The sequence below is a fragment of the Pollachius pollachius genome, assembly GCF_949987615.1.
Source record: "Pollachius pollachius genome assembly, chromosome: 19".
NCBI lineage: Eukaryota > Metazoa > Chordata > Actinopteri > Gadiformes > Gadidae > Pollachius > Pollachius pollachius.
In genome coordinates, this window is record NC_136952.1 from 10557191 (window position 1) to 10570359 (window position 13169).

At 44.8% G+C, this 13169-nt stretch overlaps 2 protein-coding genes across 2 annotated transcripts in view; one reads left to right on the plus strand and one right to left on the minus strand.

Annotated features, from left to right (window-relative positions):
• The window catches only part of ankfn1a (ankyrin repeat and fibronectin type III domain containing 1a), a 101507-nt gene extending 98977 nt beyond the window's left edge, over window positions 1-2530 (minus strand). Inside the window, exons 1-4 of the mRNA XM_079756823.1 lie at window positions 2317-2530; window positions 2118-2234; window positions 1182-1312; window positions 339-539 (exon numbers count right to left, since the gene is read on the minus strand). Coding sequence (XP_079612949.1) covers window positions 339-539; window positions 1182-1300 — 320 coding nt within the window. The 5' untranslated portion in view covers window positions 1301-1312; window positions 2118-2234; window positions 2317-2530. The remainder of the gene's footprint in view (window positions 1-338; window positions 540-1181; window positions 1313-2117; window positions 2235-2316) is intronic.
• A 5717-nt stretch (window positions 2531-8247) lies between these two features.
• LOC307090774 (transmembrane protein 100-like) lies at window positions 8248-10781 on the plus strand. Its single transcript, XM_079757541.1, has 2 exons — window positions 8248-8403; window positions 9166-10781. The coding sequence occupies exon 2, from the start codon at window positions 9209-9211 to the stop codon at window positions 9719-9721; it is 513 nt and encodes a 170-aa protein (XP_079613667.1). The 5' UTR covers window positions 8248-8403; window positions 9166-9208; the 3' UTR covers window positions 9722-10781.
• Window positions 10782-13169: the final 2388 nt, after the last annotated feature.

The following is a 13169-nucleotide window of genomic DNA, read 5'->3' on the forward strand; positions in this document are numbered from 1 at the left end:
TGTGAGGGAAGAGATTTGGAAAAACAGCAGAGTGTGAGGGGGAGAGGGAGAGGGAGAGAATCCTCTAAAACTTCATTAAAAAGACATCTGGTGGCCATCGCCGGTTTTAATCAATTACTCCAAGCCGGGCCCAATCTTTTTTAAACTTGTTATTAAACTCAACAGGAGGCAGAGTTGATTCAGAATCCTTGCTCCTAAGCTAGTTCCTTGAGAAGCACATGACGGAGTACGTAGCAGGGGTACGCAGCAGTGATATTACTACTTAAGGTCATTGTCTTTTCTTTATGCGTTAGTGGGGCTGGAGGGGGGAAAAAAGGCTGCTGTGATTGGCTGGTTACCTTTCCGGCATGGCCCGCCTTCCGGTGTCGCTGCAGGTAGAGAAACAAGGGTTCGAAGGGACGGATGTGTTGGAGGAGGAGGAGGAGGAGGAGGAGGAGGAGGACAGGGTGGACTCTAGGGCCCTGGGGAGCAGAGTGGAGGGCATGCACAGCCATGTCTCCAGGTCAGAGAACTTGGAGTAGCTCAGCATCTCCAGAACACTGTGGGTCAAGAATATGAACGAGAGTTAAAGTCAGGACACAACAGAGGACACAAGTTTGAAGATAGATAAAACTGGGAATATGGCTTATTTAATTATTTATTGTTTTTTGAATTGATACAAGTGTTTATTTTTGGTAAAGAACAAGAACAAGCACTTCCCTTGTGCACACACACACACACACACAAAACAAACACAGCTATCAGTGGTCTGCATATCGTTTTTTATAGAATTAACAACTGTGACATTCTAGAGAGGCTATAAGCCTTGGTGCGTCATCCTTTTGGAAAGGCCAAAACATTGGGAGATTAGGTTGTTGTTTTTTGTTCGCCTGAAAGCCAGCCCAGCTCGGCCCCCCATTAATACACTGCAATCAACCCGCTGTCCCTGAAAAACCAGTACATCTAGATAACAGATTAAGCTGTAAGGTGAGGCCCTACAGGGTGTTATTCACCTGAAATTCGATGCCTGGTCAAAACAATCATAGCATTCATCTGTAATGTGCTTTTAATATAGGTAAGAGTTCTGGCATACTTACATTATTCCCCCCCCCCCCCCCCCCCCCCCCCCCCCCCCCCCCACACACACACACACACACGCACACGCACACACTATTATATAAAGTATAAAATGTAAGGCCTACCTATCGTCCCCCACACCGGGGATGTCATCCTTCTCCTCAGCCGGTTGAAAGACACATGGCGTGGTCCGCGAGTCTCGCGGTGACAGCAGCATGCGGGACTTATCTGAGTCCACAGACATCGTCAGCCATAGCTGTTTCATAATGAGAGGGTAGGGCCGCAGGTGATGAGCAAGGCATGTCAACTATAGCCTTCATCAACACTGGGATGTATGGGTCAATCACATAGGCCTACATCCTGTTGACCTCAAAGCGACTTATGTCACATCTGTTATTAGAACGGCGTAAGTAGGACCGTTCCCAACGATTTTCTCTTAACGTTAATAATCGAGTCACTCTTTCTTACACTGCAGATAACTACTTAGCTTAATAAAGGCGGGGTCAATGCAGCTTGTTTTGAGAAAAGTACACCGAGTCTTTTCGCTAGACTCCCAATGGCAACGCATTCTCCTACTGACAGAGATGATAAACAAAGAGCGAGTTTGACGTCTCGTGAGGTGAGGGGGCTTCTCGTGCACCTCGCTCAGGTGGTCAGCCTATGGGAGCGGGCGTTTGCGTGTTGCGCTTCACGTGACCCGGTTCCTTGGACGGTGCTGAGTCATGACACCGGCACCTCCTCCCAGGGCAGTGTGTGTTTGAGTGTTCACCGCAACACGAAAACCGCACATGAAGGTGTGCTGCTGTCAAAATCCATGCGGGTAAAACGAAACCCCAAACTGAACGTGGTCTACGCTATTGAACCAAAGAAACACGTTATAAAGTGTAAAGGTAAAGTGTAGCCAACTGGCCAGTGTAAACCTTTGTTAGCGAATGGCGCAAATGATCAATCACTGCAATCTGCGAATAAGCGTATCGCTCTGTAACAATGTTGCGATGCATTGGGCACGAGCGCCATTAGTTAGAGTTTAATAGAAAAAGCTTTGCCTGGATAGTAGTTACCGTCTTTTGGATCTTTCTTCTTGCAATCTAACTTTTTCGGAACAATGGCATCTGTTTGGAGGATCCCATCTGTTCAGTCCGTGGTACGTGTCTTTTTGTCTCTGCCTTCCTTGCTGCCTAGCAATGTAAAACATCCTAAAGTCAGCTAGGCCGGATGCGGTTCATATTTCAGTCAGAGCGTGTATTTTAGCCTACTTACCACACAGACGCCCAGTTCCAGATCTGGGAGCGGCCGAAGTTCACTTCTGTTGTAGCTCATCAGCCAATCAACTCGGCGTGAAGCTGCTTCGGTCACGGCGACAGTAAAGTAAAGGGTGATCTCCATCTACTATTTAGGAGTCTATCCATCTCCCCCTCGACTTCACCACTGGCCGGACAGGGTGGAAAAACACTATTTCTGGCCTCCCCATCTGCTCGGGATTTAGGAGTCGACTGTCTTTGAAGGCTTCATCAAAATAAGGCGACAGGGCAGAGGAGATAACTTTAGGGAAGGAAATGCTTATGTTGTTTGGCTATCCGCCCCGAAATTACTGGACTGCAATTAGGCTACATCTGGGCAGTTTGTATAAACAAACCGTCCATGGAGAAATATTGCTATGGACATGATAAAACTCTGTTTGGGGAAAACAACGTGAATGATGTGTAGCCTTATGCTGTGTAGGCATTTCTTTACATTATCTTGTTAATCTTTCATGGAATTTATGATCACTGAACTAAATTAAACAAACTCCATGTTTAAAGTAACATAAGGCGAACACCTGTGCCACCTTTGACCTAGATGGCAAAGGGTCCCTCCTTCTGGGAGATTGCGGGTTTCTTTGAGCTTCAATGCTCTGCCAACATTTCTTATATATTCCAACACATTTTCCAAAGTCTTGTATGGAATATGTAAGACCTAATTAGAGTCATTGATCTCACAAATTTTACGAAGAACAAAGAATATATGAACAAGAAGTCATATGCACAAACTTAAAACTCTAAATCTTCGATAGATTTACCATCTCTTATTTACCCCATCTGGCTAAGATACTGTGTTGATAAGAATTTGCAGTTCAAACATTAACTCTATTCAGTTCCCTGTAGCTCTATCCAGTTCCCGTTTAAACTGAATCTACAGAACATGGCCCACCCACAGTCAGGGGTGAGGGTTGGTAGGCCCAGCGGTGGCATACTTTCACTAAATGTCTTCTTCAATGGAATCCGGGCAGTTTGGAATTTGAACGCCCAGCAGATGCCTGTTTTCAAAACATTGAGGTAGAGTTCTAATTTGAGCCACATGGTGGCAGCACAATATTGAATATTAAAATAAAATCAGAACATGTGGTGGCATACTTTCTCTAAATATCTTCTTCAATAGTAGGCCTACATCATTCGTGTGTACTTCAACTCAAACTGTGTGTGTGTGTGTGTGTGTGTGTGTGTGTGTGTGTGTGTGTGTGTGTGTGTGTGTGTGTGTGTGTGTGTGTGTGTGTGTGTGGACTGAAAACTCTAATTAGCAGACAATCTTATATAAACAAATGTTACACATAAATAACCTACAAACCCACACATTCTTCCAAACCTATATTTTATATAGTAGGCCTATATCCTAGAAGCACATCACATCTGGATGAAACTACGTTTCTGTCTTTGTATGAAGGGCTAGGCACAGACAGACCAGTTTGTTGAACTTGTAGTTGCAGTAGGCTTACTGTGTATACCAGAACATGTCATAAAATGCTTTTTGATGCATGAGCATCATCTATATGTTTATCGTCTATATAAGCCATTCAGGGTTAAATGGGAAGCAGTAGAAAAGACGTGTTGAATAACAATGAACATAAAAAGAGAAAATAACTCTAATCTTAAAAAGCAACATACAGTGCAGGGGGAAAAGGGAGGGGGAGGGGGGTTGAAAGGGCACTGGAATATAAAAATGTGTCGGACATCAAGGGAAGAGATATAATTTAAAAAAGGCATAAGCCATTGCCTGTTCTATCTGGGGTGATGGCATGGGCACTGGTCTGTCCGTCAAATTGTCTGTGCATGCAGACCAGGAAACATCTGCCTGTCGTTTCACATCCACTTGTTAGACAGGTCATTCCATATTGAGTAAAACACACGCAAGCGCATTTGTAGAATGAATGAGCCCATTGGTTCCTTTGGAAGGTCTTTATCTGCTTTGGCAAGGCAAGTTTTCTGTCTGGCTTGCTGAAAAATATCTTACTTTGGATATTCTCCAATCGATAAAAAATGGTTTAAATGCCTTTTAGAGTCAAAATGAACTAAAACTCGAATAAGTCATGCTTGGCTTGTACCTTTTGGACATCAGTGCCCTTTTATTTTGCTATGAACGGCCACATTTCCATCTACTTTACAAGCATGCACACACACCCAACCCAGGAGCAACAACACAAGACTGCAATTCTCAGTTTATGAAACGTTCATACTTTCAATGCCATGCTCACGAGGGCATGGTTATGTAATAAAAGTAGCTCAGTGCACTGCAAGATAAATTCAACTTTAAACTCCCCTCCCACAAATAACTATAAAAACATCAAAATGATTTCTCAGATCCAGCAGTCATGCCCACCCTAATGAAGACGCTTGAGAGAGGGAGGAGCAGGGAGCAATAATACAATTCAGAAGATAACGCAATTTGATCATGCAAAAAGTAAGGCCAAAAGTAAAGGCAAAAAGAATAAAAGGCGAATAGGATCCGTTTGCCTACTCTACATCCTATATCCTATGTCGTATGCCTATGTAGGGTTACCGATTGACGGTGAGGTTGAGGGAGCGATGCCGACAAAAGCGAGCGGTTCAGAAAGCAATGCATGCTTGAGTGATGACCTGTAATAGCACTGTGGGGAAGACTGGAGAGGAAGCCTCCTAATATTTCAATCTCTGCCTCCCTCTCTCTTTCTCCTTTTCCATTTTTTCTTTTCTCTGAGGGTTCCGCTCGGCAACCATGGAATTACCTCATTTCCTGCTTCTCAGTGTAAATACACTTCTTTCTGCGCTCCCAAAGAGCCAAGAGGAAGGGCTTCCAATTCAAGGGTCAGTGGGTCATAGAGTACACCGAGGTATGGAACTCCTTCCTTCACACACACACACACAAACCATCTCATCCATCTCATACTCAAAATGATTTGGTAAAAAATGGATGCAACTTGAGAAGCCAATCACAAAGGCATATCGATTAATGAATGTCGATGAGAGATCCAACTTAATTAGTATTATAGATCAATCCTTTACGAATCTATGAATGAAGCAGTACTGCTTTGTTTGACGAAGAAACACCCAAACACAAGCAGTCCCTTTTATCGTGACTGAATTGAGTGCATTCAATACAGATTTCCGTCGCAAAATTAAATGATAGTGGACTATTTCTCCTTAAAGTGAACCCTTCTGTGAGGGAACATAACGCACCAAAAGAAATAAAAAAGTAGGATCCCAGGTAACCGTTGGTGGCGTGTGAATTGTAGCGCCGCAGTATCTGCATGTACAGCAGCCATCTGTTGTGGCCGGTTGAAAAGGAAGCATTGGGCGGAGTAGTCGAGAGGGTGGAGGCGGTATCCCAGGAGGAATGGATCCAAAGCAAACGACCGCTGTCATGGTGGACCACAAATGGACCGGGGAAAGGAAGTGATTTAGCTGTTTTGCGGAGCTGGTTTAGTAAGCATTTTGTCTGCATGGCCTGCAGCACAGTGAGGAGGGGAAAGCAGTTGTCATCAGGTGTTAAAATCCCAATATACTTTCTGGTTTCCGCTTTGGGGGCATAACCACTTCAACATCATAATGGGCTTTTTTGATAGATGTTTTCGTCCAGAGCAGGCATACCAACGGCCTGACCAGCAGACTGCTGGGAAATTGTGTCTCATGTAGAATGAGAGAAATAATCCTTGTGTATGAGAAAGGGAATAGCCTACTGATTGTGTATTTATTTTGGAATTTCCCTGCTGACTTTTAACAGAAACTGTAAACCGTGCTATGCATTTTCACAATAAATAAAACCAAACAGTTGTTTTTGTGTGTTTGTCTTATATTAAAATAATTGTAATACAATAACCATTTGTTCCTGACGATCTTGTTTCACAAAAATTGAACTCTGGCATCTGTGACAAAAAATCCCAAAACATAATTAAATCAACACGGGAACAAACACTCGCGTATCCAACTGCTGGGTATACACACTGCAGATCCCTGGCTGTGCAATCCCTCGGCCGGGATCAAAAGGGTGTGTGATGGTGCGTGCGTTTGAGTGACTACAAGCGCACCTGGCTTGAGACATCTCGTGAGGACCAAGGAAAACACAAAAAACTCCAATCCGAAATTCCAATGCTGTGGTCGTCATTTGAGATGTGAATGTCAGTTTGGACATGCTAAAGGAAATTAGATTTGTATGATGAATGTCAATATTGACATGCTTAAGGAATGTAGTGTTCTATAATGGGGTGAATGTTTACCCCAAATCTTAAACACTCACAATCAGATGTGTTTAATTTAGTTTAAAGCTTGGGTCCTTGTACGCAGCTTCGGAAACATTATTTGCCTTTGGGGAAAACTCCCACCACTGCTATTACATATGTTAGCATATTATATCACAAGATCAGCACTTCATTATGTCTTTGCTAGCATCTGTCGCTAACACAAACAAAGCCATGTTGACGTATGGTCTGTTCACGGCGAGATCCATGTCTTATGTTAATATTAATCCAGCAGCGCTTTTCAATATCCAATTTCCTCTCTACAAACCTCCCAGGCCCCCACCCACCGCTTCACAGATGTGACACCCATTGGAGTTCCTCTGGGCTCCAATGGACAACACTGGAGAAGCACAATAAACACATCCTCCTCTGATGTACGGCCCTCAGCTAACTCAGACCAGATGTCCCCGCGCCGGGTCTAGACGGGCCCTCGGCCTGGATGGGGCGGGGAACCCCAAAGGGACTTCGTCAAGTTGTCTTGTCTCGCTGTATTGATTTTGATATGTTTCGGGAAGTGTGTTTTGTTGCATCGGATTTCCTTAACCATATCCCTGCATTCTTCAAAGAATGGAAATGTGCAAATCGTTGAAAAGCTACAATAAAACACAAACTTTGAGTTTGAATGAACCTTTGAAGAGATATTGGTAAAAATCTGAAAGAAAACCTACTAACCTTCTCTTTCTATTCTTCATGCCAGTTGTCATCTTGTGCAAGCTTGTGAAGTATTTCTTTAGTTGCTCCAACTTTCATTGCATGCATTGATTATTCTTGGGAAATCCTAGCCTCACTGGCTCACTTTGATACAAAGTGCCTGCTCAATGATTAAATGTGGAGTGAAAGACGGTGACTTAAAAGAACATGACACAAACAAACAACCCTCCCACTTGAACATAGCTTTGAGGGGATTGCATTGATTTGGAAATTGCATTCTCTTTTAACAATAACAACGTTTCAAACCCTATGGCCCGGTTTGTAACATCACACACAGCAGTTCTAAGTCAGGTCAACTGTAGTATATGATAGCGTGTGAGTGGAGCCACCGACAGCACAGAGGGAACGGACTGTAGGTGACTGCAGCTGCGTTGGGCTGCTGCACTATGGAAAGGATATGTGGATTAGGGAAGGAGTGGGGCATGGGAAGGAAGAGCTCCAGGGCAGAGCCCCTGTCCAGTAAACATTCTGCCCCCCGCCAGATCCTGAGTAACATCTATACAATACAACACACCCATCTTCAGACTGACGCATTAGTTCAGACTGCATCTACACAACAAACAAGGTTATGTATTATTGTAGAAGAAGTGCTTATGTGTGTGTCTGTGTGTGTGCGTGTGCGTGTGTCTGTGTGTGTGTGTGTGTGCGTGCGTGTGTGTGTGCGTGTGTGTGTGTGTTTGTGTGTGTGTAGATATACACAGATATAAGCACAGACAGGCAGATAAATAGATGGCCGGATGGATAGAGAAGTAAGGGAAGAGTTAAATGCTCAGTAGGTAAGGAGGGAGAAAGTCGTGTCGAGCGTGCACGTGCGCCCAAAGCTGCAGGACACTCCCACACTTGACTGTCGGTCTCCCCTTATTCCTCCTGGTGTCAAGGCGCTTCACACATTCATGGCAGTGAGCCACTCAGTGGACACACGTATGCAGTTGTTTGAAGCCTCCTGATTATGAAGAGAACTATTGAGAAAAGTCGGATATATATCCTCAGAGCCGGATACTTATAGAGGGTCACAAGTGTATGGTGAACGATATCATGCGGGCACCGTACTTTTCTGATTTGCAACATTGTGGCAAGAGATGAGGAATAACCACTCGTTCTTTTTCCCAGTAAGTTTTTTTTAAAAATATTTTTCCTCAATCTGGTTTCTTACAAATAGGTTTTCCACGCCAACTGTATAATACTATCATTAGAGGCTTTCAAAAAGGCGGTATGCAACCTCAATTTAAATGTATACATTTAAATAAGTGGCGCTAATTAAGCCCCCTAAATGTGCAACAGCGCTGGTCAGCAGACAGCCTGCGACCACGCCGGGAGAAGTATTACGCGTCGATGGTCGCTGAGTGATAACTGCCAGTCTTGCGTCAGTGTTTTTTAAATAGTAGGCTACACATCTTTGGTGTCATAATTAGACCAGACTGTTTACTCAAGTCCCAGCTCCCGTTTCACCGAGGTGTTCTATAATGTTGGCTCACGCTCTCCAGGGAATCTGAAAGTTCTGCATATAGGATGACAACCGTCCTCGTGTCCTACTGCATGGAATGCCTTCACTAACATAACCGCCATGGCAGATTTAAAATCTTACTAAATGCTTATTCAATGTGTAGCCTATGCCAGAAAGCTAGGCTGCTTCAATGTCAATTATTTGATGTTACCAAACCCAACTTGATGGTCTTCTGTACCACAGCAATGTGAAATAACTGGAAATTGAAGTTGGTCGAACAAAGACCTGTGATTGCTAAGCCATTTACATTAGGCTATATGCTTCATTATCACAATAATTTAACCCTTATGCAGACAAGTGAGTGGAAACGCCTACAGTGTGCTCATGTGTGGTTGCTAATAGGCGTGTATTTTTTTTTCCATTTCAGCTAGCTCTTCCACAACCGCCAGAGAACATACGTCCCCCTCGAGATGGCGCACCTTTTCCTCGCTAGCACGATCCCTGTGTCGGGCGAGGACCCGCACACCTCCAAAGGCGCCCCAAAACCCCCCAAGAGCTCCATGAAAACGCCCACCCTGTCCACGGTGCCCGTGGACTCGAAGACGACGACGACAACGACCACAACGACGGCCACGCCATCCAAAAAGGACACCAGGAAGGTCATCGTGACCACTGTGCCGCTCATCAACGAGCTCCAGCTGACAGCCGCCACGGGGGGCGCCGAGATGTCGTGCTACCGCTGCACGATCCCCTTTGGCGTGGTGGTGCTCATCGCCGGCGTGGTGGTGACGGCGGTGGCGTACGCCTTCAACTCGCACGGCTCCACCATCTCAGTGCTGGGCCTGGTGCTGCTGTCAGCCGGGCTGGGCCTGCTGGGCTCCAGCGCCGTGTGCTGGAGGCTGAGGAGGAGGAAGAAGAGCAGGGACAAGCGACGGGAGAGCACGACCGCACTCATGTTCAACCACGACGCCCTCCTGGCCTGATCCGAGGCACAGCGCAACTTGGACGACTTTCAGGGCCAGTTAAAGGGTTGGGTGTGGATCCTGGAGACCACCCCAACCCCCCCAATCATAATTCAATGTCCCCTTTTGGTGACCTTTGAAACAGGCCCCCAACCAGTTTGAATCGTTTCAGGATAGGTTGAAGAAGAAACTGTAACATTGCGGTGAATGTAACCAAATCAACAGACTGAAGACCGAAGGCGATCATGACACAAAATGGAGCCCTCACAGCTCACTGTCTCTCCTCTATAAACTGTAAGAAGTTATAAGGACATGGACCAAGCTATTTGTACTTTAGTTGACAGGCAGGGATGTGTGATGGACACGAGGATTGTAATAGCAGAAAGACTCAAAACAATGGATGATTGCAGAAGGAATAAAAAACAGCTGAAGTAAATCATTGTTACGATAGGGCCAGGCAGTATTAACGAAAATTCCCACAGCATTTTATACATTATAAATCAAGAATCCAACCTAGAGAGCCAAAAAGAGTAACTAATACTTCAATAATTAAAATACCTAATGTCCCCTTTTATTTCAGGGCTTGTGTTATGATAATCCTTAGGACATATTTCATTATACATTATGTATCTAGCTTGTCATCCTTGTTGGCCTAATTTAGATTACAAAGTTGTGTATTATGATCCAGGATTAAAGACCCAAATAATAACTGAACTGAACAACAATACATACAAAAAGTGTTCTAGATATTTGGCTGTACTACTGTATTTCTGGGACAATGTACAATGAATGTCTTGATCTTTTTATTCTTCCTGAAATGCTTATGTTTGTTGAGTTCTTGGGGGATCCTCCTTTTTAATGCATAATTGGCAAACCCTTTTCAACAAAAAGGAACAGTCATCCTCGTTGAAAGGTTTGGAAAGGTCAGGAGTTGGGGCATTCCCAGCCAACCGAAATTCTAGAGCTTGTATCCTTGACAACTGTAGCGTTTAAACACTGCAACACGGCTGAGGGTAAGATGCATTAAGGAATTCCTGCCAGCGTTTCTGTGACTCAGTGCTGCTAATGGTAGTTTGTCTACTTATCTTTAATAGGTACTTTATTATTGTGTAGCTGTGTAGCTATTTTTCCTAAACTCTCTGAGACAAAGGACATTTCAGTCCCTGCTGATCTGAAGTCTGACATGCATGTGTATGATTGTAACTCTAGTGCACTATGTTCAATGGTGATAACCAACAAATAAACATATTCCATGCTGTATACACCATATTCAAACCTTAGTGTCAAGAATAACCTACAGCCTATCACTATCTTAATCTTGGTAGAAATTAAATGTCAATCTAAATTTACAATTATACCCCCTCACAGGGGCATAAACCATCTCATTTCCCTAGGTTTATTTATTGCAGGTCCCTGTAAATCTTTTTGTGACATATCCGTTCTAATAAATCCATGATACTTTAAGTGCCCGTGATTGAGGGTGAATTTAATACCGATGTGGCTGTTCATACCGTCTTTCTAAAACCAGTAAAACCATTATCGGAAAGACACAGCGGAAAGTTGCTCACTTGGAGTGTGTTTGTGTTCGGTGTTGCCTAGCGATCCATCATGACAGTGGGCCAACTAATACATTAGACCCCTTGGTTGCTAATGGTTTAGCCACCACGCTAACTTGTGCTAACTTTATCTCCCCTGGAATGGAGCATCCTAAGAATGTCACACAGAAAGAGAGGGACAAGATGGGAGAGGGACACAGTGAGAGAGGGACACATTGAGAGAAGGACAGACAAACTAGGTTGAGACAGATGGGAGAAGAGACAAGAAGAGATGTCTGGAAAGGAGTGAGGAGAGAGTAGGAGTGAGGGAACCAAACAGCATCGACGAGTGGGTGGAAGAGGTTAACACATCAAAAAGGGTAGAGATATTGTGAAGACAGAAAAACAACAAGGACGAGAAAAAGAACACAACGTATTTGTGCCGGTTGCATCACCAGGTCACTTGCTCTCTTTGACACAACCCAGAGCTTGAGGCAGACCAGAGGCTAAAATAGACACTACGGGACATAACCACAAAGACAACACAGACGGCAACCAGTAGCAACCGCCCTCTCATGGTATTATTATCATTGTCATCCACAACCGTCGTTCGAAGGCTTGAGTGCACACGGTAGTTCAGTGAAGCTCCAGTGAAGTCTTCGTCTAAAGTCGCCTTGTAGTTGGATTTCATCTTGAGGGAAGTTATGTTTTCATGCTTTTCCTTGGTTTGTTCATGGTATAATGGAGCCGTTGTCAGGTTGTGCTTTGATTGCTTTACATTTTCAAAGAGGGTGATGATTTGGAAATGCAATTATCCATAATTGAATGTATTCGACTTTAAAGACCCTAAGTCTGCACTGCAAATAATGCTGATCACAAATAATTCCACTATTGCAACAGGAGTGGTTTATGATCTGCTTATTATATCTTACATGTATACACATGATCACCTGTACAGCTTTTTTATGAAGAGGCGGTTTATGAAACATTTTATATCTGGAAATGGTGATGATGTCATTGTCCATCTGTGACTGTGAGAGGAGGAAGGGGTCAGGGGTGGAGGGCAGGGAGGGGTTCATTTGAAGGGAGGGGTGTAAGGGTTAAGTGTTATGGCGAGCTGAGGGGAAAGGGTTCGGAGTGGAAGTCCCCGTTCCACAAAAAACCCTCATTTTCCTGGCACGAGAAACCTGCTTGTGTCCGATCCTGGAGCCCGGAGGTGTAGCACAGTGGCATTTTGGTCACCTTCTCTCCCTCCTTTAGATCATTTTCTCTCCTGTGTGACCTCCGCCAACCATACCCCACCCTCCTCCTTCCACCTCCTCCCTTCCCCTTTCTCACACACCCTGACAAAAAATCAGTTTCGGAAAGGACTCGACACGCAATGTACCAGGGAGATGTGGGAACTGGGAGATGGGACTGTTACAGAGAGCCTGACCTCAGTGGGAGCTGGGACTGGTACAGAGAGCCTGACCTCAGTGGGAGCTGGGACTGGTACAGAGAGCCTGACCTCAGTGGGAGCTGGGACTGGTACAGAGAGCCTGACCTCAGTGGGAGCTGGGACTGGTACAGAGAGCCTGACCTCAGTGGGAGGTTTTGGTGGGAAGGTGGGGGAAGCTGGAGGTCTGTCTGTGACTCCACATCCTTTACCAGAAACTCTGACCAGTTCCCTAAGGTCCTTGGCCAGAGGCCCCCCAGAAGCCTCGAGTCAGCACGGCCACCGTTTCTGTTCCTGGTGGCTCGCAAAGAATATGTCACGGTTCAGTGTTGGAAATAGCCTTTTGTTGGGTTCATCATTTGTTTGAGTATTATAGAATAATCCTGAAAGTGGACCCTGCAGATATTCAGAGGCTGCTAATTGCTTCCTGGGCCTTATTCACTTAGCCGGCCTCAGCATTCAGCTCCCCCATCCAGCCTGCTTAGAACCAAGATGGCCC